The sequence below is a fragment of the Dipodomys spectabilis genome, unplaced genomic scaffold (genome assembly GCF_019054845.1).
Source record: "Dipodomys spectabilis isolate Male_0828 unplaced genomic scaffold, ASM1905484v1 ptg000006l, whole genome shotgun sequence".
In the NCBI taxonomy this organism is placed as follows: domain Eukaryota; kingdom Metazoa; phylum Chordata; class Mammalia; order Rodentia; family Heteromyidae; genus Dipodomys; species Dipodomys spectabilis.
Window position 1 is genome coordinate 19,765,119 of NW_024870683.1, and position 24,793 is coordinate 19,789,911.

Below are 24,793 nucleotides of genomic sequence, written 5' to 3' on the forward strand. Positions count from 1 at the left end.
AGCTAGTTAGCAGTAAAGCTGGAATTAAAACATAGATCTACCACCTAGATAGTTAAGAGTGTTACATATAAATGCAAAGAAGTACCTTATTAATAAGATTTAATATTCCAATTAGTGAGTTTGTCCTAAGAAAAAATCCTGGAGCACCAGACAATACAGTTTCCCTTTAAGATATTATAAGGAAAATTCTAAATAATTAGTGAAATGATAAATAAAATAATCTTTAGAAAATTTTAAAAGGCATAAAAAACTTCTTCAGAATGTTTTATATACACGAAATAATTTTCTTACCTTGATATATATACTTCATTTTAGGAATTTTTAGAAGTCAGCTGAATCTTTAATACCATCACTAAATGAATTCTCACAAAGTAATAAAAAACTAAGAACACTGATATTCAAAAGTAGACCCAAGGCCAACTTAAACTGAGAAGCACTCATGCCTTTCTATTTTGAGAAGTTATTTTGTATCACTTATAAACGTTCTATTTTAATTTTCTATTTCAGTAAGTTTATACTGTGGAAGAAAACTAAATTACATTTATAATTACAGTCAAGAGTAAGAAAAAAGAGCATTTTTCTTCTTTATTCATATTTTTAATTATGACCTTTCTTTTTGAATATTGGCCCTCTTAGCAGAAATAGCCCACAATCAACTCTCCAGAGGCTCAACTTGGTATTAGCTTTATTTTCTAATGACTTCTTTAACTTTGTCAGTTTGTCCTCGTGTGTGTGTGTGTGTGTGTGTGTGTGTGTGTGTGTGTGTGTGTGTGTGTGTGTATGAGAGAGAGAGAGAGAGAGATACTAGAGCTGGACTAGAACTTAAACCTACAAGTTCTCTAACAGCTCTGATTATGTGTGAGATAGAATTTCACTTTTTTATGCAGGTCAGCCTATACCATGATCCTCCTGCATCCTGCTACAGTATACTCGTCACCATGCTCAGCCTTTTTTCAATTAATTTAGGTTCTCCCAAACTTTTTTTTCCTGGTTGGCCTGGAACCTTAGCACTCCAAGCTGCCTCCTGCATAGCAGGAGAACACATATGCACCACCACACACGACTTGGTTAAAATGGAGTCTCGCAGACCTAGAGTCACATTCTCAGTCAGAGCCTCCTGTATAACCAGAATTATAGGCATGAGCCACTGGCACCCAACTCAATGTGGGCTTTATGTGATTTTGAAATTATATTGTCTGGTGCATATACATTAATTATTGTTGTGGAACTTCCTTTCAATCTTTGAGCAATGTTATCTTCTGATTAATACTTTTATCATAAATTCTTATTCATTTGACATTAATATTGCTGCTACATTTTATTTAGACATTTCCCATTATTTTTCTTTCCTTTTAGCCTTTTAGAATACAGCTTTGTTTTTAGTAAATAAATATAGTAAATAGGTCTTTATACTTGCTCATAAAACTTGTGGGTTTTTTTAAAATAGAACTTTCTATTGTTTTTTTTTATCACATGTTCTATTTATCATGGTATTTCTTTTCTTTGCTTCCCTTTCTGTTTCTTTTTAGCTTTCTAGTGGGTGAATTTAATTTTTTTAGATTTTACAATTTATCTCACTTAGATTTTGCCAATTTTGAAATAGTAGGTCATAATGCTATATTTTGAACATGACTTTACATTTTTTTAATTTTAATTTTAATTTTTTGTGAACATACTGTACAGAGGGGTTACAATTACATGGGCAAGATAATGCGTACATTTATCAAGCATTGCAGCCTCCTCCTTTGTTTACCTTTCATATCCCTTCCCAGCCTCCCCCCCCCCCTCCCCCCAATCCTCCCACCGCCCCACCTCATCCATTTTCAACATGACAACATGACTTTACATTTTTAATACACAGATGATAATCTAATTCTAATAAAGTTTAAAAGCATGTAGTATCTTCTCTAGTATTCTCAATGAAAGCAAGAATCTTATTCTGTATTGTCTCATCTAACATCACCTCCCATCAGTCCTGGTCATTCAGTACTACCTAGCAGGAGATTAACAGGATTTTAAATTGAGGCTAGATTGGGCAAAATATCTCTCAGAAAAAATACTGAGTGTGATGCTGTTTACTTATAATCCTAGATGTGCTGGAGAGGCATAGGTAGGAGGAGGTAGTCTGAGGCCAACCCAAATGAATGACTCTGCCCAAAACTAACTAAAGTAAAAAGGGGTGGGACATGCGTCAAGTGGGACAGTACCAGCCTAGCGAGCCTATGCCTCTGCTCACACTACCAACAAAGATTTAAAAATAAAAAAGCGATGTTTTACCCATCTAGAAAACATCTATCTCAAAAGTAGTTCACCAAACATGATGACTGCATAATGAATAGTTTCTTCTACATACATAGGCAAGCCAATGTGTACACATGTAAACACCTTGCTTATGTAGAAGAAATTCCGTAGTATGATTTATGCAGAACTTCTAACCAAGCAGCATAGAATTCAGAGCTTATTTTCCTAACCTTTATACTATTTGACATTACATAATAACTGACTTGCTCCCAATTATTGTGATAGATGAACCTAGTTTACCTGAAAACTCTCTGATATGCTCATATTCCTACATACTTCTCCAAAATATTATTCTAACATTCTTCCAAGTTAGGAATAGCCAGATCATATTTGGCTTCACCACTAAGTTCTGTTTGATTTATTTGCATATTTTTTTCTCATAATTCCATTACCTGAAAAAAAGAAGTCTTGATATCACTAACAAACAACAAAGGTGTGATTCCAACTTCCTCCATCTACATAGCTAAATTCTAACTATTTTTTCTTGGTGCCCTGGCCCCAACACTTTTCCTCTTCTTTCTTCTCCCCTTCTCCCCTGACTCAACCCTTCAATCTTCCATTCACCCATTTCCTGGTTCTGATTTTGTTAGGCCTTGGCCTAGTCTTTCTAAAAATTTATATTATTTTGAGCTCTTCATAGTCAAGGTTACAGTAAAGAAACCAACACAACTATTCAGCACTATTCAACATAACCAAGATATGGAATCAGCCCAGATGCCCCTTAGTGGACAATTAGATCAAGAAAATGTGCTATATATACACAATGGAATGTTACTCATCCATTAGAAAGAATGACATTGTATCGTTTATAAGAAAATGGAAAGACTTGAAAAAAAATTACATTAAGTGAAGTAAGCCAGATTCAGAGAAACAAAGGTTGCATGGTTTCCCTTTTCTGTGGTAGATCATAGATGCAGTAGATAGAATGTACCTATAAATCTGTAAGTAAACACATTGGGTTGTATGCAAGAGGTTACAAATATATTCCATTTCTATCAGGAATTTTTGATAGCTCCACTTTTTACTCTATAGCAGTGCATGTCCTTTCTGTTCTCCAATCAACTATTCTAGTCAATTGGATAGGAAACACTTTCTTTTTGACCTTTCTTAGAATTAAGTATTTGTCTCTCTCTCTCTCCCTCCCTCTATCTCTCTCTTTCTCTCTCTCTCTCTCTCTCACTCACACACACACACACACACATACCATGCACAGTAAAATTTGGGGAGCCAAACCACCATAAGAGCAAAATGGATAAATATGAGTGTTGCAAATTCCCAATTTTAAGTAGGAACAATGAGCTAGTTAGTATTACCAGGAATTTAGGGCAGCTAAGTTGAACTTGGTCCTTGCATATGGTGAGAGAGAACTCAGACAAGACTCAAACACAGTAAAGTCAACAGGAAAGTTTATTACTAAAGGAATATGGCAGACAAAGAGAGCACGTGGCGTACACATTCTGCAACAAGACAGCACTTGAGCCCATCTAAACGTCATACACAATCTTCAGGGTAACAGAGGTGGGCCCTGGGTTAAAAAAGGAGAATTGGAGTGCTTGCAGAAGGCTTTCTGATTGGCAGATCTCCTTTCTGTTCCCTTAAGGTCATAGTACCAAAGATTTAGTGCCCTGACTTCCCTCATTTTTTTGTAGCCCCCTTTATCCATTTGTTGTCAGGCACGTTTTATCAGCTTCTTCTGCCATCTGCAGGCCATATAGGCTGCAATTCCTTAATTGGCTGTTTTTCTACTAGCTCCCATCACTAGCTGACAGAACTGCAAGTAAAAACTTTTGTAAATTTATTTTCTCGGAAGCATTTAGAAACAGTCAGATTTATTACACTTAATGAATGTATGAGTTTTCATTCTGTGTACAATGGGAACTTGTAAGTTCCAAAGTCAGTAATCAAGCTGGGGAAGTGCAGCTATCAAGTCTGGAAACATGAAACTATTTCTCAGATTTTCATTCCTTCACAGTACACAATAGGAAATAGGTTTCATCAGTAGTATTTATGAGGAGACTAGTTTTAGTTTGTTTTGATTTAAAAATTATAAGAATATTACCTTTTTTATTCCTTTTTAAAGAACTGATCAAAATACGCTGCTATAATTATAGTCAGCTTCCCATCAGTAAAAATATTTAATAAAATGGTGGATTACTAAGTCACATGAGCAATAAAATCAACAGATTGTAACATCAAGTGTATCTATTGGTTCTACCTCTCCTACTGGGCCATCTTAAGAAAACAAGAGGAAAATGCATTACTATTCCCAATGGTAGAGAACTTTAAATACTAACCCCAAGATGGCTCCATCCTTACCCCACTAAAGAAGATTTACAATGAATCTGGTAGACAAGGCCAGTACATGGCATTTAAAGTAGTTAAAAGAGAATTTAATGATAAACTGGGACTAAAGACCCCATGAAATCTGGAGGCATCTCAGCGTGAGACAAGGGGGACACATGGAAAAGTTAAGGACTCCAGTGACTCTGAATGGACCAACAAGCTGGCCCACTGAAGGAATATACCAAGCTTAAGTAGATTTTCCAGGTTATTCCACTGGCATTTTCTCTAAGTTTAAGTAACATTGAGTGTGTACGTATGCATGTACATGTATGTTTATAAATTCATTAGCATCCAAAATATGTATGTATATATTTGCATTTACGCATAGACACATTTTTTTTTTAGTACTGGAGATCAAACCCAAAGCCTTGCAAACTCTACCACTTGAGCTACACACCCAACTCATTTGCCTTTATTCCATTTTTAGTGAGAGATGGTCTTGCTAACTTTGTCTGGGTTGACCTCTTCCTCACATCCTCCTGCCTCTGCTTCTTGAGTAGCTGGGATAACAGGCATGGAGCACCATGCCCGGCTTCATGTATTTCTTCTGATTAAGGTCTAGGCTATCAACAGGTAGCCTTGCCAGGTGCAGTGGAACATGTTTACAATCCCAGCACTCCACAGAGGTATACACAGGAGGATCATGAATTTGAGGTCAGCTTAGACCTCAAATTCCAGGTCAGCCTGGAAACCCTGTCTTATACAACAATAACAACAAAAGCAAAACTCTGAAGTTTCCAAATGTCTAGAATTCTTAAGAAATGAATCCTTCCTTACCTAATACCTATTTTTCATTAGGCACTGTAGAGTATGTTGTTAAACAACCCAAATTTCTTGATTTAGAGGTTAGAGACATTTAAAACTTCTAACTGAGCACTTACAGTTAGGAGGATGTTTAGAGATTGTCAAATGAACCGCTAAATCAAGAAATTTGTTGGTTTTTTTTTACAAGAATATGCCAATGAGTATAAATTCATTTAAATTTGGGAGGGTTAAGTGTTAGAGAGAGAAAGAAAGAGAGAGAGAGAGGGGAGAGAGAGAGAGAGAGAGGAGAGGGAGAGAGAGAGAGAGAGACTTCTCTAATAACACTATCTTGGAGAAAAGGCTCCAAGTCTGGAAAGGAGGTCAAATTTCTAATTCTTCCCAGGGGATGAATCTTGAATCTCAAGTTCCTCGTCTGGAGAATGGACTGTCTTGTTTCAATTATATTCACTCACAGCATTCAATAAGATGATGGATACTTTCTGTGAAAATATCTATCATCTATGAAGAAGTGTGTAAGTGTCTTCTTATACAAAAAACGTGGCTCACAACAGCATCATCATTTCTTACTTTTAAACAAATAGTACCAGTGGCATGTCATTAACTCAAAAGAAGGGCTTTGACTTGAATAAATAAACCTTCATGCAAAAAAAAAAAAAAAAGAGTTCACATACAGTCTACGAGTGATATGGTTATACTAAACATCTTGAAACAATTAATTTGATCCTTGTCTCTCCTCATCTAGGATTTTTTAAGTTTATAAATTCTCAATCCTTTTTATCTAAGACTTTTTGGTTTCTTTTGCATTTTCCTCTGTGGCACACTTCTCTCTTCTCTCAGATCTGTCTCTGGCCATTAGAGCTGCAGATCTCCGTTGGTGGTAGTCTTCTCTGATTCTGCAGAAACCCCCTAATCCTCTGTTTACCACAACACCAGTCTATTGCCATAGAAATGATAACTGAGCTCTCACACTCAGCATCAGTGACTTCACAGCAGGGCCTTGTAAGAGGAGAAGTCAAGCTAGGAGGGGAACAGAATTTATGAGAAGAGTAGGGACTCTGTTGCCTTGAAAGAAAGGGGATTGTCCACATTAAGATAAAAATGCATGAATGAGCTATGTTGTTGGGTACACTGAAGTTTATTTTGTGTATAATGCTGCCTAGATGGTCATTTGGAATCTTATGTCATTTAATCCTTTGCTTTGAAAAGGTCAGCACTTTCCCTTGATTGCATTTGTTTCCTATTAAAATAAGAGGCAAGCAGATTCTAATTAATCTGTTGCATAATTGATATGCTACGATCAAAGATTTTCCTTTTCATGATGTATTGTTTTGTTTGTGTGTTCATCATGTGTGTTTGTTTCGTCTTGTTTCTATTAATAGAAGAAAGTGAACCTGAGCAGGATACTAAAGGTATATTTTTAAATTTTTCTGCTGCACTGCTCCTTTTAAAATGCATGGCTCCTCTCAATGGTTTATTTTGTCTGACCATTGAAACAATTCTCAGTGGCATTGTTTTAAGAAACAAGTGACCTATGGGGATATGAAATCAGAGTATCTAACAGAGGATGAGTAGATAGGTTACTTTGTTATCTAACCTGCTTATTGACCATTTGCATTTCTTAAGAAAAGCCTGGGCCAACAGAATGTTCAAGTTTACTGTCCCAAAATGGAAGCATAAGTAAAATGAAAGGAAATAAATTAGCAAAGGAGTATAAATTCCATACAGGTGCTAAGCAAAGTTGCTTCTTTTCTAGGTGAGTAGGAAAGTTGTTGGGGCTAAAATTTTGGAGAATTGTTAAAATGTCATGGTTCCAATTTATGCTTTTAATTTTTTGAAGTATTTCATAGGACAAGGAGTTTTAGGCAATTGCTCCAAATCAATAAAAATTATGTTATTTCATTTTAATCTCACACAGATGTGTGTATTTTCTGGAATATGTTTAAAAGAAAATAACTGGAAATCAAATTTGTCTTGGAAAACCCCTCCTGTAGAGTAAGAGTTGCAATCACAAAAAGTACCTCATAAGCTGGGTGCCAGTAGCTCATACCTATAATCCTAGCTATTCAGGGGCTGAGATCTGAAAATTGTGGTTGGAAGCCAGTCCAGGCACGAAAGTCTATGAGACTTTCATCTCCAATAAACTACTCAGAAAAAGCTGGAAGTGATACTGTGAGTCAAGTGGTAGAGCTTTAGCCTTGAGCACAAATTGGCTCAGGGACAGCCTGGCCCTATGTTCAAACTCCAGTACTGGCACCAAAAACAAAACAAAACAAAACAAAAAAAGTACTTCCATCCTGAGCAAGGCCCATGCTTTGTGCTCTCCAGCCTACATATTGATATTTTGGGGATGAAACTCAAATTCTCATGCAATATAGTTTACCTCTCTATGATTTAATCTAGTGCTAATTTTAGTTTAAATAGTGGCTATTTATGTTATAGTCAAGTGTTTGTTACCCAAAATGCTTGGGACCAGAAAATTTTATACTATTTATATAAACCTCTCCAGTTGAGCATGCCTACTCTAAAACTCCAAACTCTAAAATGCTCTAAAATGGAAACTTCTTGGTACCTGTCAGTACTTAAAACCTTTCAGACTTCAGATTACTTCAGATTTTGGACTTTCAGATTAGAGATGTCCAACTATATTTGAATATTTTTCCTTTTTTATTCTTTTTAAATTATGAGATTACTTACAACTAAAGTCATGTGGAAACATTCTAAGTGATCTCTGATTTTTTAAAACGAGGTTTTTTTTTACCCCGTTTATTCCTTTAAGTCATTGTTGGTTTGAATCAACTGAAATCTTCTTTAAAAAAGAAATGCTTAAGAGAAAACAAAGTTTATGTCAGCTAGTTATGTCTTTTGAAATAATTGCTTGGAAATAGAAGTTGAGAAGAGACTGAAGTATTCATCTGGCAGTGCTCCCTTACCAAGGAAATAGATGTAATTCATCTTAGGCCAAAGTGCTTGTTACTTCAGGACTTAATTTGGGTTCTTTGAGTTCCATTACACCACAGGGCAATTTCAGAGTAAATGGTGGCCTTATGTCATTAATATGCACTATCCCTTAAAATGAAAACCACTAATAAGACTGATGATGTGTCTGAAAATTGTATTTTAATGAACTTTGGAATTGCTGGTTGTTTACTCACAAATTTGAATGCAGAATTCTCAGCCCATAGATGGCTTTACAAATCTGCCCCATAAAAATAATCTCCAAATTCATCAATGGATTCCATGAGAGAAGCTAGGGATCAATAGATTGCTGGTATCTATTGTTCATGGTACAGAAGAACAATAACTTTTGTGTGCCCATGGGAAAATAAATAGGAAATAACTCAGTGAATTGGAGAGTGATAGATTAGAATACATTCACCAAGAGTAGGTATACAAGTTCTCAAAAAAGTTTTTTTGTCAGCTGTGGGGCTTGAAACGTCTTCAAAAATTTGTATTAAAACAATTACAAACTTTTCTCAAATCATTAGTTTTATATCCTTTCTATTAAGCAGTTTAGCTACTTAGAGAAACAGAAATACACACTTTCTCTTTCATGCAAGTAAGTACAAATAAGGTTATTTGATATATATCTTATTTGATAAGAAACATCACATTGTGTTTTAAATTGATGACCTATAATGTATTTTCAACTTGTGGCTACCACTAATAATCCATCATATTACTATTAATCTACATCATTATAGATGTGTTATTACACATGGAGGTTACTCTGGCATTATTTGTAATTGTAACTGACTTCACTGCAAATATTAGATGTGTTGAAATCTTCATCTTTTATATGTAGAACTAGAAAGGTATATAGATAGGTAATAATGCATGTGCTTTATTAGACAGGTAATAATACATGTGCTTTATTACTAATAAAGCTGGATTGAAAAAAATAAAGCCTTCTATTCTACTGCATAATTAGAATAATACAACTTCTGTTCTTTCCCCTTTCTTACCCTCCGGGCACTCTTTCTCATTTCACTCCTGTGGTTGATGGAGAAGCCCCAGCCTAATGAACTTACTTCCATGCACCCCACCCCACTACCTTCAGATATTCAGGAGGGTGGAGGGAACAGAGACCAGAGGAAGACTGAGACACACCTTCCCACTGTCACATCAGAAAAGTCATTCATTTATCCACTCACTCATTCCCTCTTTAATTGTTCATCTGCTTTACAAATATATATACATATATACACACATGTTGAGAGAGAGAGAGAGAGAGAGAGAGAGAGAGAGAGCACACTTACCAGGTACCATCCAGGAACTGGACATTGGATAGACAAATATATAGATAGACAGATTGGTGAGCTTGCATTAATGAATAATATAAACTCTGATCTTGTGATGCTTATATTCCAGAGAGAAGACATGAAATTAATTAGTTAATTCATCAGCATTCATAAAATTACAATAAGCACTATGAAGAAACCCAAATAGGACTAAGGACTAAGGGAATGAAGATGAGAAAGCATTATGATAGTGAGATACTTGAATGGAAACCCAAAGGACATTTGGAAGTCCCTTTGAGAACAGAGGGAAGGTGAAAGGAAAGGTAGAAATTAAGTTTCATACTGACGACTGAGTGTTTTATTTTCTGGAGAGAATGTGAGTGTAGAAGAGAGAGTAGCATTCCCCAGCTAGCCATGGTCTTTTTCTTTTTTCTTACCACAGTATATCTGATAACCAACCATGATCAGGCATAGTATCTGAACTTCAGGAAGAACAGTTCATCAGCAAAGATTCATGTTCATAAAGCTACCTGCAACGCCAATAGTATTATTCTCTCCTTGTGTGTCCCTACTAGAGCTCCCAGAAAGGTCTGACATGGAGTAGAGATGCGTATGAATTAAATTAACTCCAACATGATGAACTAGAGAATAGGAATGGACTTGGACTAATTTACTGTCTCGCATTATGCTTAGCTGTCTTGTGCAATATGGATCAGCAGACATTTTGGAATGAGCCCAAATGATATTCCAAATAAATCAATGCTGGCTAAAGAAAAAATGAAAAGCTATAAATTAGGGCAAAATGAACCCTCCCAAATTACTAAATTTCCAGGAAAAATCTTAAGTCCCTCAAATGAAAACTTTTGTCTTTGTAAATCAAAACAGAAGAAAAAAATCTAGATTTCGTTCTTTTTCATTTTTTTAAATTGTGCTCATCTTCAGCCAGAAGGCTCTTATTCAAGTTGAGAGGTACAGCCAATGCCATTAGAACAAGTTTCTAACACTTATCAGATTGAAATGGCCCAACTCAAATCTCTCATGGTCTCCTTTCTTATATTCTCAGAGTCAACAGAACCTGTAAGATGTTAATTGTAGTAAACTCATACTAAAAACTGTAAACTAACCCCTACATGAATTACTTCAGCCTCAAATTCATTGTGCTGTTTAGGTCTACATTATTGTTGATAAAAAGCATTTAAAAAATAGTACCCAGGGTTGAGAATGTGGCTTAGTGGTAGAGTGCTTGCCTAGCATGAATGAAGCCCTGGGTTCTATTCCTCAATACTACATAAACAGAAGAAGCAGAAAGTGGCGCTGTGGTTCAAGTAGAACACTAGCCTTGAGCAGAGAGAGGCTCAGGGACAGAGCCCAGGCCCTGAGTTCAAGCCCCAGGACCAGCAGAAAAAAAAATAGTGCCTACATGATAAGAACCTGGTCAGTGTAAGTTGTCAAAAGTCTACATACAGGGTACAAGCTTAGGCTAAATAGAGTAAGAATCTCCAGAGAGGCTAGGAGATGCACATCTCTGCAATCTCAGGGATCCCAAGGTTGGCGGTCAGCCTGGACAAAATTTAGTGACTCTCTCGAAAACAAAATTAAAAACTGAAAGGCTAGGGTGTTCAGCTAGGGTATATAGTTAGGCTAGGGTGTAAGAGGTGCAGTGGTTGCCTACCAAGCATGGGGACCTGGATTTAATCACCAGTACCACCATAATAGAAAAACTATCCAAAGAGAGCTATACATTGCATTTAGCTGATTTATCTCCTATTCTTTTTTCCCTCTTGTTGCCATTTATTTATTAAGGGAATCAAGTAACTTGCCCTTGTAAATTTCATGCATTCTACATTGCAGAAATGCATGACTATGGTATTGTACAATGTGCTCCTGATTTGCTACTTATTGTTGATTGGTAAATAGACCCCCAGAACTTACATCAGGTACATCTGGCTGTGTTTTAGTTTTGAGGGAGTAGATTCAGCTACATTTAACCATTAGATTTTTTTTAACTCCTTGTTGCCCTTGAAGTCAGCATTTTATTGCTTTATTTTTCCTCTGGCTTGTGGATCCAACATATACATATGTGTGTTATATACATACATAACATATAATAATAGAATATAATATTATATGCTAATATATGTGAGTAGGTATATATAATATATACAAATAGATATATAAATTTCTAACAATCTCTGTGCTTGATCTATGATTATTCTTTCTATGCATAACAGTCTAGCATATACTGTCTCTCCATTCCTTTGGAATTCAACTCCATAAATTTCAACTAACTAGAACTAAGCATCAAAGCACCAATCTGCTTAGTCAATTGATTTACTACCATTTGTTATTGTTTATTGTTTTATTACTACTTATTATTATTTAATTAATTTCTGTTAATTGGGAATACATACTCTAATGTCATGTTCTATGGGTAAGTCCTAAAAAAGGCATAGTAAGATAAAAATACTATATTTTTGCATTATAACAGGAAATAAAAAGATTGCATAATAGTTTAAAAGAACACTGGATTTGAAGTGACAAGTCATAAGACCAGATTTCTTACCATTACATTCATTCATTCACAAAAGAAAATTAATGAGGTTTTGATTTCCACATCTATAAAATCAGAGCAAGAATCTAGTTTATCTTTGACATATCTTCCAAGTTCAATAATTCTGTGATTTTACTAATTATCCTTCAATTGATTGTACATTCTGAGCCTTGGTCTAGCCATCAGTTAAAGAGAAAATTGTCACATCAGAAGAATTTTCTCTAATCAGTGGAGATTAAGTATGAGATGACTCATATTATCTAATGAGATGACTCTCTTTCTCCAAAAATTATGACAGATTTTTGCCTGTCTTTCTACTATGGTAGCATTGAGGAAATAAAGTATTTATGACTCATTTATTTTTTATGAATCTTTTCTTATTTCTTTTTATTGTGCTGGTACTGGGCTTGGGGTCAGGGTCTTATACTCTCCCTCAACTTTCTGACTCACACTGCTGGTTGTCTACCACTTGAGCCACAGCACTAGTTTGACATTGTGCTAATCAAGTAGACAGGGAGTCTCAAAGACTTTTCTTCCAGGTTGCCTTTGAACCAAGACCTTCCTGCTATCACGTAACTGATAGGAATCACTAGTGCCTGGCAATCATTTCTTTAATTCCCTAAAATACTGTCCTGTACTTACTTTGGTCAGGGACTTTTCTAGGTACTGAATACACAGTGAGAGAAATGGGCCAAGATTTTGGTGTTAGGCAATCGAAGGAAGAAATTAACAGACAATTTAAAAAAAGGGAGATACTACTCAATTACAGTACATCCATAAAGAAAATAAAATAGAATGATGGAATGAGTGAAAGAAGGGTTACACTGTAGGGTAACCAAGGAGGATTTTTTTTCTGAGAAAACATCATTTAAATAGAGGTGAATTACATATACAGAGAACCTCTCATGCAAAGACATGAGGAATAAGTGTCATAGACTGAAGAATAGCAAACTCAGTGTGTCCTGAGATAACGAGATAGTTAAGGACATAAAGGACTCAGAGGAAGAATCATAACCTTGGGAACTGTCCTTAAGACAGAAGAACACAGGTAGGATCTCAAATGGAAAAACCATAGTCTAATTTGCATTTTTAAAGACCACACTAACTGAGTCATTCACTCACCACTCTGTCTTCCTAACAGTTTTTGCCAGAATCCTGCGGGCTCCTGAATCCCACAATGTCACCTTCGGTTCCTTTGTGACCTTACGCTGTACAGCAACAGGAATCCCTGTTCCAACCATCAGCTGGATTGAAAATGGAAATGCTGTGAGTGCCATGTGGAGATTCACTTGGGGCAGACCCACTAGTGGTAAATTTGAGGCTAGAGCCCATATTCATAGAATTACCTTGATTGTGTCATTAGTCCTCCTTGAACCATTTTTAGAAACCTTTCAATGTCTTTGTCCTAGAAACCACTGCCATATACACTATAATCTAGGAGACTACTTCTAATCTTATATCATGGGGGAATAGTAGAAAACCAAATACTTCCTTTGTGTCTTTGTATAAAAGGGATTTATGGTTATAATTATTTCCCACAAGTTAAATAATTATAATAAATTACATCTGTGAAAGATTAGTTCATAACTGGAGGCAACTTTCATTTTTTAAAAAAATCCAGAATTAGAAGTCACGTGTACTTGTTCAACCTTCTTTCCTTTCCCCGCCCCCTTTTTTTTGTTGTTGAACTCAGCCTGGGTACTATCTCTGAGCTCTTTTTGCTAAAGGCTAGCACTCTACCACTTTGAGCCACAGTGCCACTTCCAGTTTTCTGGTGGTTAACTAGAGATAAGAGTTTCACGGACTTTCCTGCCCTGGCTGGATTCAAACCACAATCCTCAGATTTTACTCTCCTGAGTAGCTAAGATTATAGGCTTGAGCCACCAGTGCCTGGTTCTCTTCTTTATTTTTAAGAGTAATGGTAGCAGGCCAGTACCAGTGGCTTATGCCTATAATCCCAGCTACTCCAGAAGCTGAGATCTGAGGATCAAACTAGAAAGCCAGCCCAGGCAGGAGAGTCAGTGAAACTCACATTCCAATTAACTACCAAAAACAGTTGGAAGTGAAGCTGTGGCTCAAGTGGCAGAATGCTAGCCTTGAGCACAAAAGCCCAGGGACAGCGACCAGGCCAGGAGTTAAAGCAACAGAACTGGCATGTACACACACAAAAAGAATAACAGTAGCTAATGTGTATTAGATGTCTATTTTGAGCCAAGTCCTGCTACAAGCACTTTACATATAATCATTTATTTATTTACTCTACAAATGTACGTTGAACATCTGAGTATCAAGCACTACTCTAGGCCTTGTGGAAACAGGAGCAAACAAAATAAAATTCCCTTCCTTTAGAGACCTTGCATGCTGATAGGGGAAGACACATGATAAAATAAACAAATAAGATAATCTATATTGCATGTGGAATGTAACTGTTACAAAAATAAATATGCTGGAAACAGAATTGGAAAGCTTGAATTTAGGAGAAAGATCTGTTTTCAACAGAGCAGTTAAGTCTCTTTAAGGCAAAGCTATTTATTTGGGCAAAGAGCTAGAGAGATGAAGGAGGAGACAATGTAGTCCCAGAAAGGCCAACTGGACAGTCTCTGAGATAAATATGCATCTTCTACATCAGAGGGACAGCAAGGTGACTAGTATGGCCACAGGTGAGTGAGCAAAGATCAGAGAGGTGAGGGCTGTGTGTAGGCACTGTAGGACAGAAAGCTTGTGGAAATCACTAATATAACTTCCACTTTTATTTGTGAGTGGTAAAACACCATTGTGAGTCTGTTTCTGTTTTCTGTTTGCTGGCTGACTTGTTCATTGTCCTTTGCTTCCTTGTGTTCTTAATTTACTTTCTTGTGAAAAGTTAAAATGTCAGGAATGAAATGTTAAAGGCGAAATAGATCTGTCAGCTCTGATTCTAAAACAGGAACAAAATAAACCAGCAGTGACTTTCCTCCAGGAAGAAGGCAAAGCTGCAGCCGCAGTTCTTATGGTCAGAGAACGCGCCTTGCTCTTACAGCCAAGTTCTTGGTAATTCTAGCCAAGTTCAAAACGAAATCAAGATACTTTGGCCTAGGCTGACATAAGTCACCGGAAACAGAGGCAATTTCAGACACAGGGTAGCAAAAAAAGTAGCAAAGCAGAAATTCCATTGAAGAGAACCTAAAGGAGCCCCTACCTCTGATCTCATTTTAGAAGAGTACTGGAAAAAACTAGTACAGAGCAAGGAGAGATTTGACACAAAATAAAGCAGAGTTTGATCTGTAGTTTTTTACCAACCTGAGTGAACTACAAGTAACCTCCTAACATGCTACCATGTCCACAGCCCTCTAAGAGGTAAAAATGATTCCTTTTCCCTTTCTGTGCCCATGCCAACAAACTAAAACTCCACAGAGAGCTGAAGAGTTGGAAGAAGTAAAGAAACGGGGGTCAAAGGCATTCCGAAATGATTTCCATTCTTCCTAAGGAAATGCCATTGGTTTCCATGGAAATGTGCAGTCCTCGGTAAACCTCACAATATTAGACATAGTGATTAGAGATGGCTAGAGCAGAGTTAGCTTTTTACAAGGAAAATCCCATGTTTTTGTTCTTACAACCAGATTTATTTAAACACTTACTGGTGATATCTCTATTATTCAGGCACTGGAAAAACATTTGGAAAAACTGTCTCTCTAGCTTTTCCCAATAAATATAACTTCTCAAATGTTTCAAATATATAATTTTTTTTTGGCTGATCCTGGGGCTTGAAGTCAGAGCCTGTGCACTGTTCCTGAGCTTCTTTTGCCCCAAGCCACAGCAGTATTTCCAGGATGTTATTTTTTGTTTTGTTTTGGAGGGATTTTTTTTTTTTTTTGTAATTTGTTAAGAGTAAGAGTCTTAAGAACTGTCCTGCCCAGGTTGGTTTTGAACCACAATCCTCAGATCTCAGTCTCCTGAGTAGGTAGGATTACAAATGTGATTACACTGGTGCTTGGCTAAAATAAAAAGCATTTATTAAAATTAAGTAATTTTAATTAGACCATTAAATTTAATAATTATTTGATTACTGAAATTTCATTTATTTAAATGCATTGAGTCAACTTATTTTGATAATTTATTAAACTTTTAAAAAGAAATAACCAAATATATATTGAAAATTGAGTTTTTGAATACCTTTTTTCAATCTCTCACTTAAAAAGATCTGTAGGTAGTTGTACAAAGGGGTTTCAATTCAACATGTCAGTTTATAAGCACAATGCATCTTGATCAGTGAGACCCTTTCATAATTCACCTTCATCTCTCCCAACCCCACTCATTCCTTTATTTTTCTAGTTCCACCTTCACAAATATATATTGAACATTCTTAAAAAGAGATTTATCTGCATTTTATCAGATTTTTAAAAGATAGTATTTTTGGTTTAAGTATGTAAGCATGGGAGTCTTACTAGCTGGTAGACCAAAAAATTACATATAAAAAGTATTTTTCAGAGTAACTGAACAGCTAGTTTCAAAGAAGTCAACACATATAACTGTGGGTCAAAACCAACATGGACATCTCTCTCAATCTATCTATTTTCTATAATGTATAGAAATTATTGATGTCTAGAAATTAAAACTACATGAAAATGTGCCCTCTTGGGTCACACTCTAACCATTCCACAAGGTATTCTCAACCAGCTAGAACTATTCACAAGACAGGGCCATTGAAGCCAGTAGGCCTTTCATAGCTCAACCTGTGCTAAGACCAATTCATAAAAGTACAATATTATCCATAGCTGTGGGAAGAATCTCTCAAGGCAGTGTTATTAGATATTATTAGTATATTACTGATATACAAAATATATTATATAGGTCTATACTGCTTAACTACCTTCAAAGAGTTTTTATATGTATTACCTTACTATGGGTGACTATAACTAAATAGTTAATTATTTTTACTGCATACACTTGAGATATGGGGCATGATGTTTAATATGCATATATTCAAGAAAATGATTGCTACACACAAGCAAATTAATATATTATCTCTTTACAAAGCCATCAGTAGCTCAGGAATTACAAATACCATGCCCAGAGTAGTTTACGTGGTTCCTTCAGGTTAGTGAAAATAATGTACCAACGGGAAATTCTAGATGCAGTCACTTCAGTTACCAGTCACCCTCAGTAACCAGGGAGTATTGATTTCATGACCTTGTAGATAAGAAAACTCTGCATGCTCAAGTCCCTTGTATAAAATGTGTAATGTTTGCATATAACATTTTCACATCCTCTATCAGCCTTTATATTATCCCTAGATTATTTTTAATACCTACTATCATATAAATGTTGTATAGTTCTTATTGCTGTTTTGTTTGGGGAATAATGACTAGGAAAAAGTCTGTATATGCTCCATATGGACACATTTTTTAAAAATATTTTGACTACAGTTGGTTTAACACACAACCCACACATATGGAGGGCCAACGAAATTCTTCTCACACATATTAGTAAAAGCTCAGAGTAATAACCTGATCCTTACTCCTTTGATATTTCAAACCTGAAGTGGGGGGTCAAAGATCTAAGTGGAGAACAGAGGGTTGTGTTTATTTTTAGATCATCCAAAATACTAAACTGTTGGTCAGGATGATCCATGAAGATAGAAAAACAAATTCAAACTATGACTAACAAGGCCTGCTGGGTGTGAGTCACCGACCAAATGGAGCAAGGCCTCTAGACCCAAAGGAACAGTCAAGTAGAGAGCTGTGTAATGCATTGGTCTCCTCACACTATTTCAACACCCAGATGACGTCCAGGAGAGTGTTCAGACAGCTCCAAATGGCTTCTCTTTCCTATGAAGGATGCTTTCAGTGACCTTGAGGAGGTTTTTAGAAATACTGGCTTCAGTGCAAACATGAAAATAGTGGGAGTCTAGGCAGCATAGGGCTATGGCTTGATCTAACTTGTCTTCAGGCCTTACACAGCTTTGCTTCTTGACTGAAGTGGCTTTGCAAACAGAGGAAGCATCTGCCCTATGGGTTTCACTTATGTAAACTGGAAAGAAACACTATATAAAATTCAAGATAGCACAAAACGTGTCAACTGAACATATAAATTTGTAGTCTTCTGTCTCTCTTTTCCTTATTGCTGCTTAGTATGAAAAGCCAAGGAGGGCCCAAAGTTCTACTTAAAACTGTTTAGTCCTTTGGAACTAAACACTCATATCTCATATCCGTAAGATACTGCAACTCTGACAAATACAATGATATTTTCAATTGGACTTTACATCTGAGTGTAATATCTCTCTTTTTTGGTTAATTTTCCATAAAGAATGGACTATTTATCTGGTGAATATGCCCACACTACTTGATCTGACCTAAGAACTTTCCCCAGTTAAGATAAATTGATAATCATGTAAACCAGTTCCCATTATAGCAGTTGAGATAGCAGTGAAGACAGATAATAAAGAGATGAAGACAAAGATGAAGTACAAACTCTCATTACCCAATTGCTACAGAAAGCACTTGGTGCCAGGTATAGCCCACCACGTGGCAGCTGGAAGAGAGCTGGTCTCACTTCAGGACTTCTGCCTTCCTTGCTACCCTGTGAAAATCCTCTCTCATGCAAAACAGGAGACTAGCTGGCTCCAATCTTGTCATACTTGGCCACATTCACTGACATTGGACAGAAGAATCTTCCACAGCAGCTAAGCTCAGGTCACCACGGTCCCTACTTCTGCTCCCCCAAAATAAAGTAAAGGCATGCCATGGGCTGATTCCATCATTGTCATTTCACTCAAGATCTCCCCCGCTGGTATCATTTTTCCTTCACATAGTTAGTAATAGTTAAATAATAATTATTGGAAAAAATGACATAGTGCTCAAGAAGACAATGAAAAAAGGACCATTAATGTAAAAAGTGTCACCATCTTGATGATACTTAGATGCCAGACGCTGAGTTGGTTCATAGTTGATAGATTTGTGAAGGCTGTTGTGTCGCTTTCTGTTACTGTGACAAAATATCTAAGAAAACTAACTTAAAATAAAGATTTATTTTGGTTCATGTTTCAGAAATGTAAGTCCATGGTCACTTGGGTCCACGGCTTCGGACGTAGGTAGTACAGGGCAGGATGATGGTTGGGAGCATGGTAGAATAGGCTGCTCAGCTCATGGCAGCCAGAAAAAAAAGAGAAAAGAGGGGGACAGGGGACTTAACTTCCTTCAACAAGGTCCCATTTAACTGGTTATGAAATCCTTAGTGCATGAAACTGTAGAGGGCATTGAAGATCTAAACTATAAGACTTATTGTTGCTATTGCACTTGTATTTTGTATGTATGTGTTTGTTTAGTGGCTTGTTTGTTTCAGTCAGTGCTCCCTATCTAGCTAGGCTCGTCTTGAACTCATTGTATAGCTAATGCTGACCTCAAACTCACAATACTTCTGCTTCAGCCTTCTGAAGTCCTAGGATCACAAGTGTCTGGCACCAGGGCTAACTTGTTCTTGTTTTCTAATGACTTCTCATTCATCCTCAATTCAAGGATTAAGGAGGGACTAGGGGACTGGGTAGTCATCTATCTAGATGATAAGCATTATGGAGAACTAGGGGTTATGGGAATAAAACCCAAAGACTAAAACATCTCATACTTGGATGTCCTTATTTTAGAACATAAGGGACACATCTTGGAGCATTTACACGGTGTGTCTTCCCTAACTTTTATTAGTCATCAGTTGCCCAAAGCTTAATGACTTAAATTAATAACCACTTATGAACTCATGATGGTTACCAGTCTGAGGATCATTGGATCCTTGGCTTATGTGAAACAGGATTTGAACCAACCTTGGTGGGCCTGGCTCCTATCACTGGCAGGTTGTATGCTGGTTGGTCCAGAAGAGCCTTCTTCATATGTTTGATGGTTTTCATTGGATTCGGCACGATGCAGTAGGAATAAATGGACTGCGTGTGAGTTATCCTCAAGCTGGCTCTAACTGGTTCACAAGGAGCCAGAGAAATTTACAAGTCTCCATGAAGACATCCCAAAACACGACACAAGCTAAATTAGATTAAAAGTGTGAAGAAAGAGGCACCTTCTTGGGGGAAGACCCACCAGTTCACACTGCAAGGGCATAGGCACGGGGTTGGGATTTTTTTTTCCACTACTTTGGCAATTCTTTTCCATGTACCTATTGATCTTGCTCCTAATGCTTTTATCTTCTGGTCTACTAGTTGCAGCAGTATATTGGGAAATCCACAATCTGGTTCTATCTTATATTTTTCCGTACTCTGTTAGGTTTCTTCTGGGTCCATTCAAGAGAGTGTGAAAGACCGAGTGATTGACTCAAGACTGCAGCTGTTTATCACCAAGCCAGGACTCTATACGTGCATAGCTACCAATAAGCACGGAGAGAAATTCAGCACTGCAAAGGCGGCAGCCACCATTAGTATAGCAGGTAGGATTGCCCTGAGCGTCTGCATTGCTCCAGGAGAAAATGAAGTTGGCACTATTCCATGCTCTATGGAAATAGGGGAATTCTCCTTTTCTTTTCTCTTTTACTCCAGTCTCATTTGGGCTATTTTCCCCTCCATAAGGACATTCTAAAGTGATCTAGACATGGACTTTTTATGATTTTTGCCTCACAAACTAAATCTTCAAATATTTGTTAAAGTGTTGGATAGCAACTTAACAGAAGCTCAGTTTCCTTTCTTTCTTTCTTTTTTAATTGAATTTTTTTATTGTGAAAATGCCATACAGAGGGGTTACAATTACATGGGCAAGGTAATGAGTACATTTCTTATCAAGCATTGTTGCCTCCTCCTTTGTTTCCCCTTACCATCCCTTCCAATCTCTGCCCCCCAGCTCAGTTCTTTCTATTTCTTGTTTTCCTCCTATTCCTCTTCCTTCTTTCCCTCCTTTCTTTCCCCCCTTTGTCTTTTGTCTCTTTTTCTGTATCTGTCTGTCTGTCTGCCTGCCTCTTTTTCGTCTCTCAAAGAGCAGCTGGCAGACACTTAACATGGTTGAGCCGATTTCCGCATATCTATTTCTCAAAGCCATTCTTACCTACAAGCAAGACTCTTGTAGGTTTTTTTTTCTTTCCTGTTTTATGTAAACAACGGCAAGCCTTACAGGTATTTTCAAGGAAAATTGCTGACACATGTGTTTTCTGGGATATTTGTGTTGCATTATACAGGTTTATTTTTAAAATTCAAATGTCCCCAAGGCTTCTGAGAACATTTATGGAATTCCTCGAGATGGAAATAATCCATGTATCAGGAAATACCAGGCATGTTATATTCATAGCAGGTCTACTGTTCAAGGATCAGCCAAAAGGTGACTGGCCTGACATGTAAAGCAAGCTCTGCATCCGATGCCAGCTCTCAAAGCCCACTGCTTCTTATTACAGTCTGACTTTTTTGATCTCCTCTGGTGGGGAACTTTCCAGTAATGTCTGGAATTTTTAATTTGAGTTGAGTGAGACCTCAGAGAACTACATGGGGAGCACTGAACAAGAATGGACCTCTACCCAGTGGGCAGAAGACCCCCCCGCAAACTAAGCTCCCTTTACCATGTTCTTGGGGATACATCTGTCTAGAGAGTCTAGAGGCATCATATCAGCCATCAGAAATTATTTATCCTGGAGAATGACAAGAGTCTTTAAATTCAAGTCAATTTAACAAGTAATAAAATAATTACTGTTTACATTGCCCTTGCTGTTTTTATGTAAAAGGACTTTATGTGAAGAGAAAGAGTAATACAGAGAGAGTGAGATACTATGTGTGTGTGTGTGTGTGAGAGAGAGAGAGAGAGAGGGGGGGGAGAAAAAAGAACGAGGGAGAACATTTATCTCTAAGTACTGAAATCTAACCAAATGTTCTGATTAAGTTTATCCTACAAAATTTCATTTCTGGTAATTTTCAGTCATTCATGATAATCCCCCATTTCATGTCTCCTACCATCTCTTTTCCTGTACAGAGAAGAAAAGAAGACTTACATTTAGGGAGTAAATACAATGGTAGGGAAACATGCAACTTCATCTCTTGTCTTGGTTGGAACCCAGAGGACCTCCCTGGCGGACCCCTAGGTCATCACAGGCCTTAGTATCTCAGTCAGATCTATTATCAAGCCCATATTTATGAGTCTCCCCTGCAACCTCAACAGTGAAGTCCCCCCTTTGTCCCCACTGTGCCCCTGAATCATAACTCAGGACCCCCCATTATTTCTCATGCAGCCTGAAGCAACTTCTGGACCATTTTCAAGGCATACAAAAATCAAAGGAAAATTCAGAAGGGCTCACTCAGTTCTTCTGCATGTTCAGTCTTGTCACGCTATTATGGTCACCCTCCTGTGACCATCCTATGTCAGGGTAAAAACATCCCTATAGGGTATATTCCTTCCAGGATTCCCAATAAGAAGTTAAAAAAATTCTTCCTTTTCTATTGGCTTTTTCCTTAATCAATATACCTCTAATCCAAGATTTCAACCCAGAAAAGGAATTGAGAAAATCTATATCTATTAAAATCTATTCATGTTACTAACCTTCCTCGTTTCCACACCATACCAACAAGCTGGACAGGCCAGTCAGGGCTCAGGGATACTTCTTTTAGTGTGGTAGCCGTCAGTGTCCAAAAGTACAGAGATCAGAGAGGCAATACCTTGACTACTATGAGGAAACTTAATAAATGATTCTAGCTACACCATACAAAGGCACATCTATCCTTTGGTGTAATTTGTTTGTTGGTTCATTTTTGTTTTTGTGCTGCTACTGGATTTTGAACTTAAGGCCTAGGGTGTTGTCCCTGAGCTTTGTTGCTTACAGCTAGCACTCTACCACTTGAGCCACAGTTCCATGTCCAGCTTTTTGATGATTAATTGAAGATAAAACCTCACAGACTCTTCTGCCCAAGCTGACCTCAAGCTGCGATCCTCCGATCTCAGCCTCCTATGTAGCTAGCATTACAGGTGTGAGTTTGTAATTGCCCCCCCCCCTCCCCCCCCCCCCCCCCCCCCCCCCCCCCCCCCCCCCCCGCCTACCCCAGGGTATAATCTTTAAGACACTGAAAGACCACAGACATGATTACCTCCATATTATATAGAGAAAAAATTATCTCTCTCACCCTGTCCTTGCCCAAATAATGATCCTATTCCATTAATAAGTACAGTAAACTAACAGAGAAATCAGCATCTTCAAAAGATAACAATATCATCTGGTGATTGAAAAAGAGTCTTGAGGTATGAGACAGGTGGCACTGAAAGGCAATATCTCAGGTGAAGGATGAGGACAATGAGCCGTAGAGCAGGGTGAAGGTGGTAGTGGTACAGGAGGTGACAAGCATCAACAGAGGAGCAGAGGACAAACAGCAGTCACCTCGGTAGGTGCGATGGTTATACAGTCCAGTATCAGCAAACCCAGTCACAAAGTGGCATAGAAGTCAGTTTTAGAGGTGGAGGGAACATGGAGGCCCCAGAGCTGATCCTTTAAACTGTTGTGGGAAAAGGTATCTTTACAGTAGCTGCTAAGGCATCATCAAGGAACTTGGGTAGAGTACCCAGCAGAAGGAAAGGATTTACCTATAACTGTGATCTCAGATTTTACGCTTTCAGGAACTTCATGAGTAGCAACAAAAGCTGTCCACATATAGGACACAATATTCCACGATAGTGGGGATCAAGTAGGAAAAAAAATATCCCAAAACTTCAGTGTAAAACTGGAAAAGAAAAAAAAAACAGGCAGGAGATCTGGAGTGGGTACAATCAGAAACAGGCCTATGAGCTGGAAAATTGCTATCTATAAAGTGTTACTCTCTTCTCTAATTTAGGAAAGAAAAAAAAAGCCCTCTAAGACTCTTCTGTTTAGCTCTTCTTCTCCTTCTCTTGTTAATTGTTACTAACCATTAGGGGACCTGAGCCTCCTCCACTTTATCCAGAATATCCCCAAATATTCCCCGGCAGATCTAGTGAGGTTTTTTCAAGTGCAGTTGACTAAGTCCTCCAAACCACAAAGGGTATCTGCCATTCATTCTTTCTCCCTTTGACCTGTTCTTGTCGGTTAAACCTGACAGTTAAACCTCATGAAGAATCCTCTGGACCCCCTGAGGAAATTTCTCCTATCCATCAGGTGCTCCCTAGACCAATACTCCAGGAACATCAGGCCACTTTAATGAAAAAGGGATCCTTAGAGCCATTTTAATTCAGGGACATTTCCCACAAACTGGGCCTTAGACTTCCCAAATCTACTGGAGCTTGGGCACTTGCTTTTTTTTTTTTTTTTTCCATTTCTGCTTTTGGTCCTTCTTTCCTGAGGTCTCTAGAGGCTTCCAGAAGTCCAGAGCTCCAGTCAGACATAACACTTCTCTTGCCATTCTGCCAACACTTTCTTACTCTGAATCCTGCTGTTTCTCACTTCAGCCTCTCCATCCTCTTCTCCTGTTCTGTAGTCAGTGGCTCTCTCTGTCACTGCTCTTTTTACACTTGGAAGCTTTTCTTCCATCTATTTATTTACTCATCCCAATAGGAAATCTGGAAATAGAAAGAGCTGGTCTAGTATTTAGGGTTATGTCTAATGATATTTCTAGGGTTTGAAAGACAACAGGAAAGGAAGGTCTTCCCAGTATCCTTCCATGTGCATGCTTAGATACATGTGCATT

The 24,793-nt window shown here is 37.6% G+C and overlaps 1 protein-coding gene across 6 annotated transcripts in view; it reads left to right on the forward strand.

The window, feature by feature from the left end:
• Positions 1-24,793, forward strand: part of Musk (muscle associated receptor tyrosine kinase) — a 93,925-nt gene that overhangs the window by 33,973 nt on the left and 35,159 nt on the right. For 3 of the 6 annotated variants that reach the window (XM_042696505.1, XM_042696511.1, XM_042696534.1), the window contains exons 6-8: positions 6,789-6,818; positions 13,340-13,464; positions 20,442-20,601. In XM_042696505.1, the coding sequence (XP_042552439.1) occupies positions 6,789-6,818; positions 13,340-13,464; positions 20,442-20,601 (315 nt within the window). The remainder of the gene's footprint in view (positions 1-6,788; positions 6,819-13,339; positions 13,465-20,441; positions 20,602-24,793) is intronic. The other 3 variants (XM_042696518.1, XM_042696524.1, XM_042696541.1) reach the window with 1 other exon arrangement.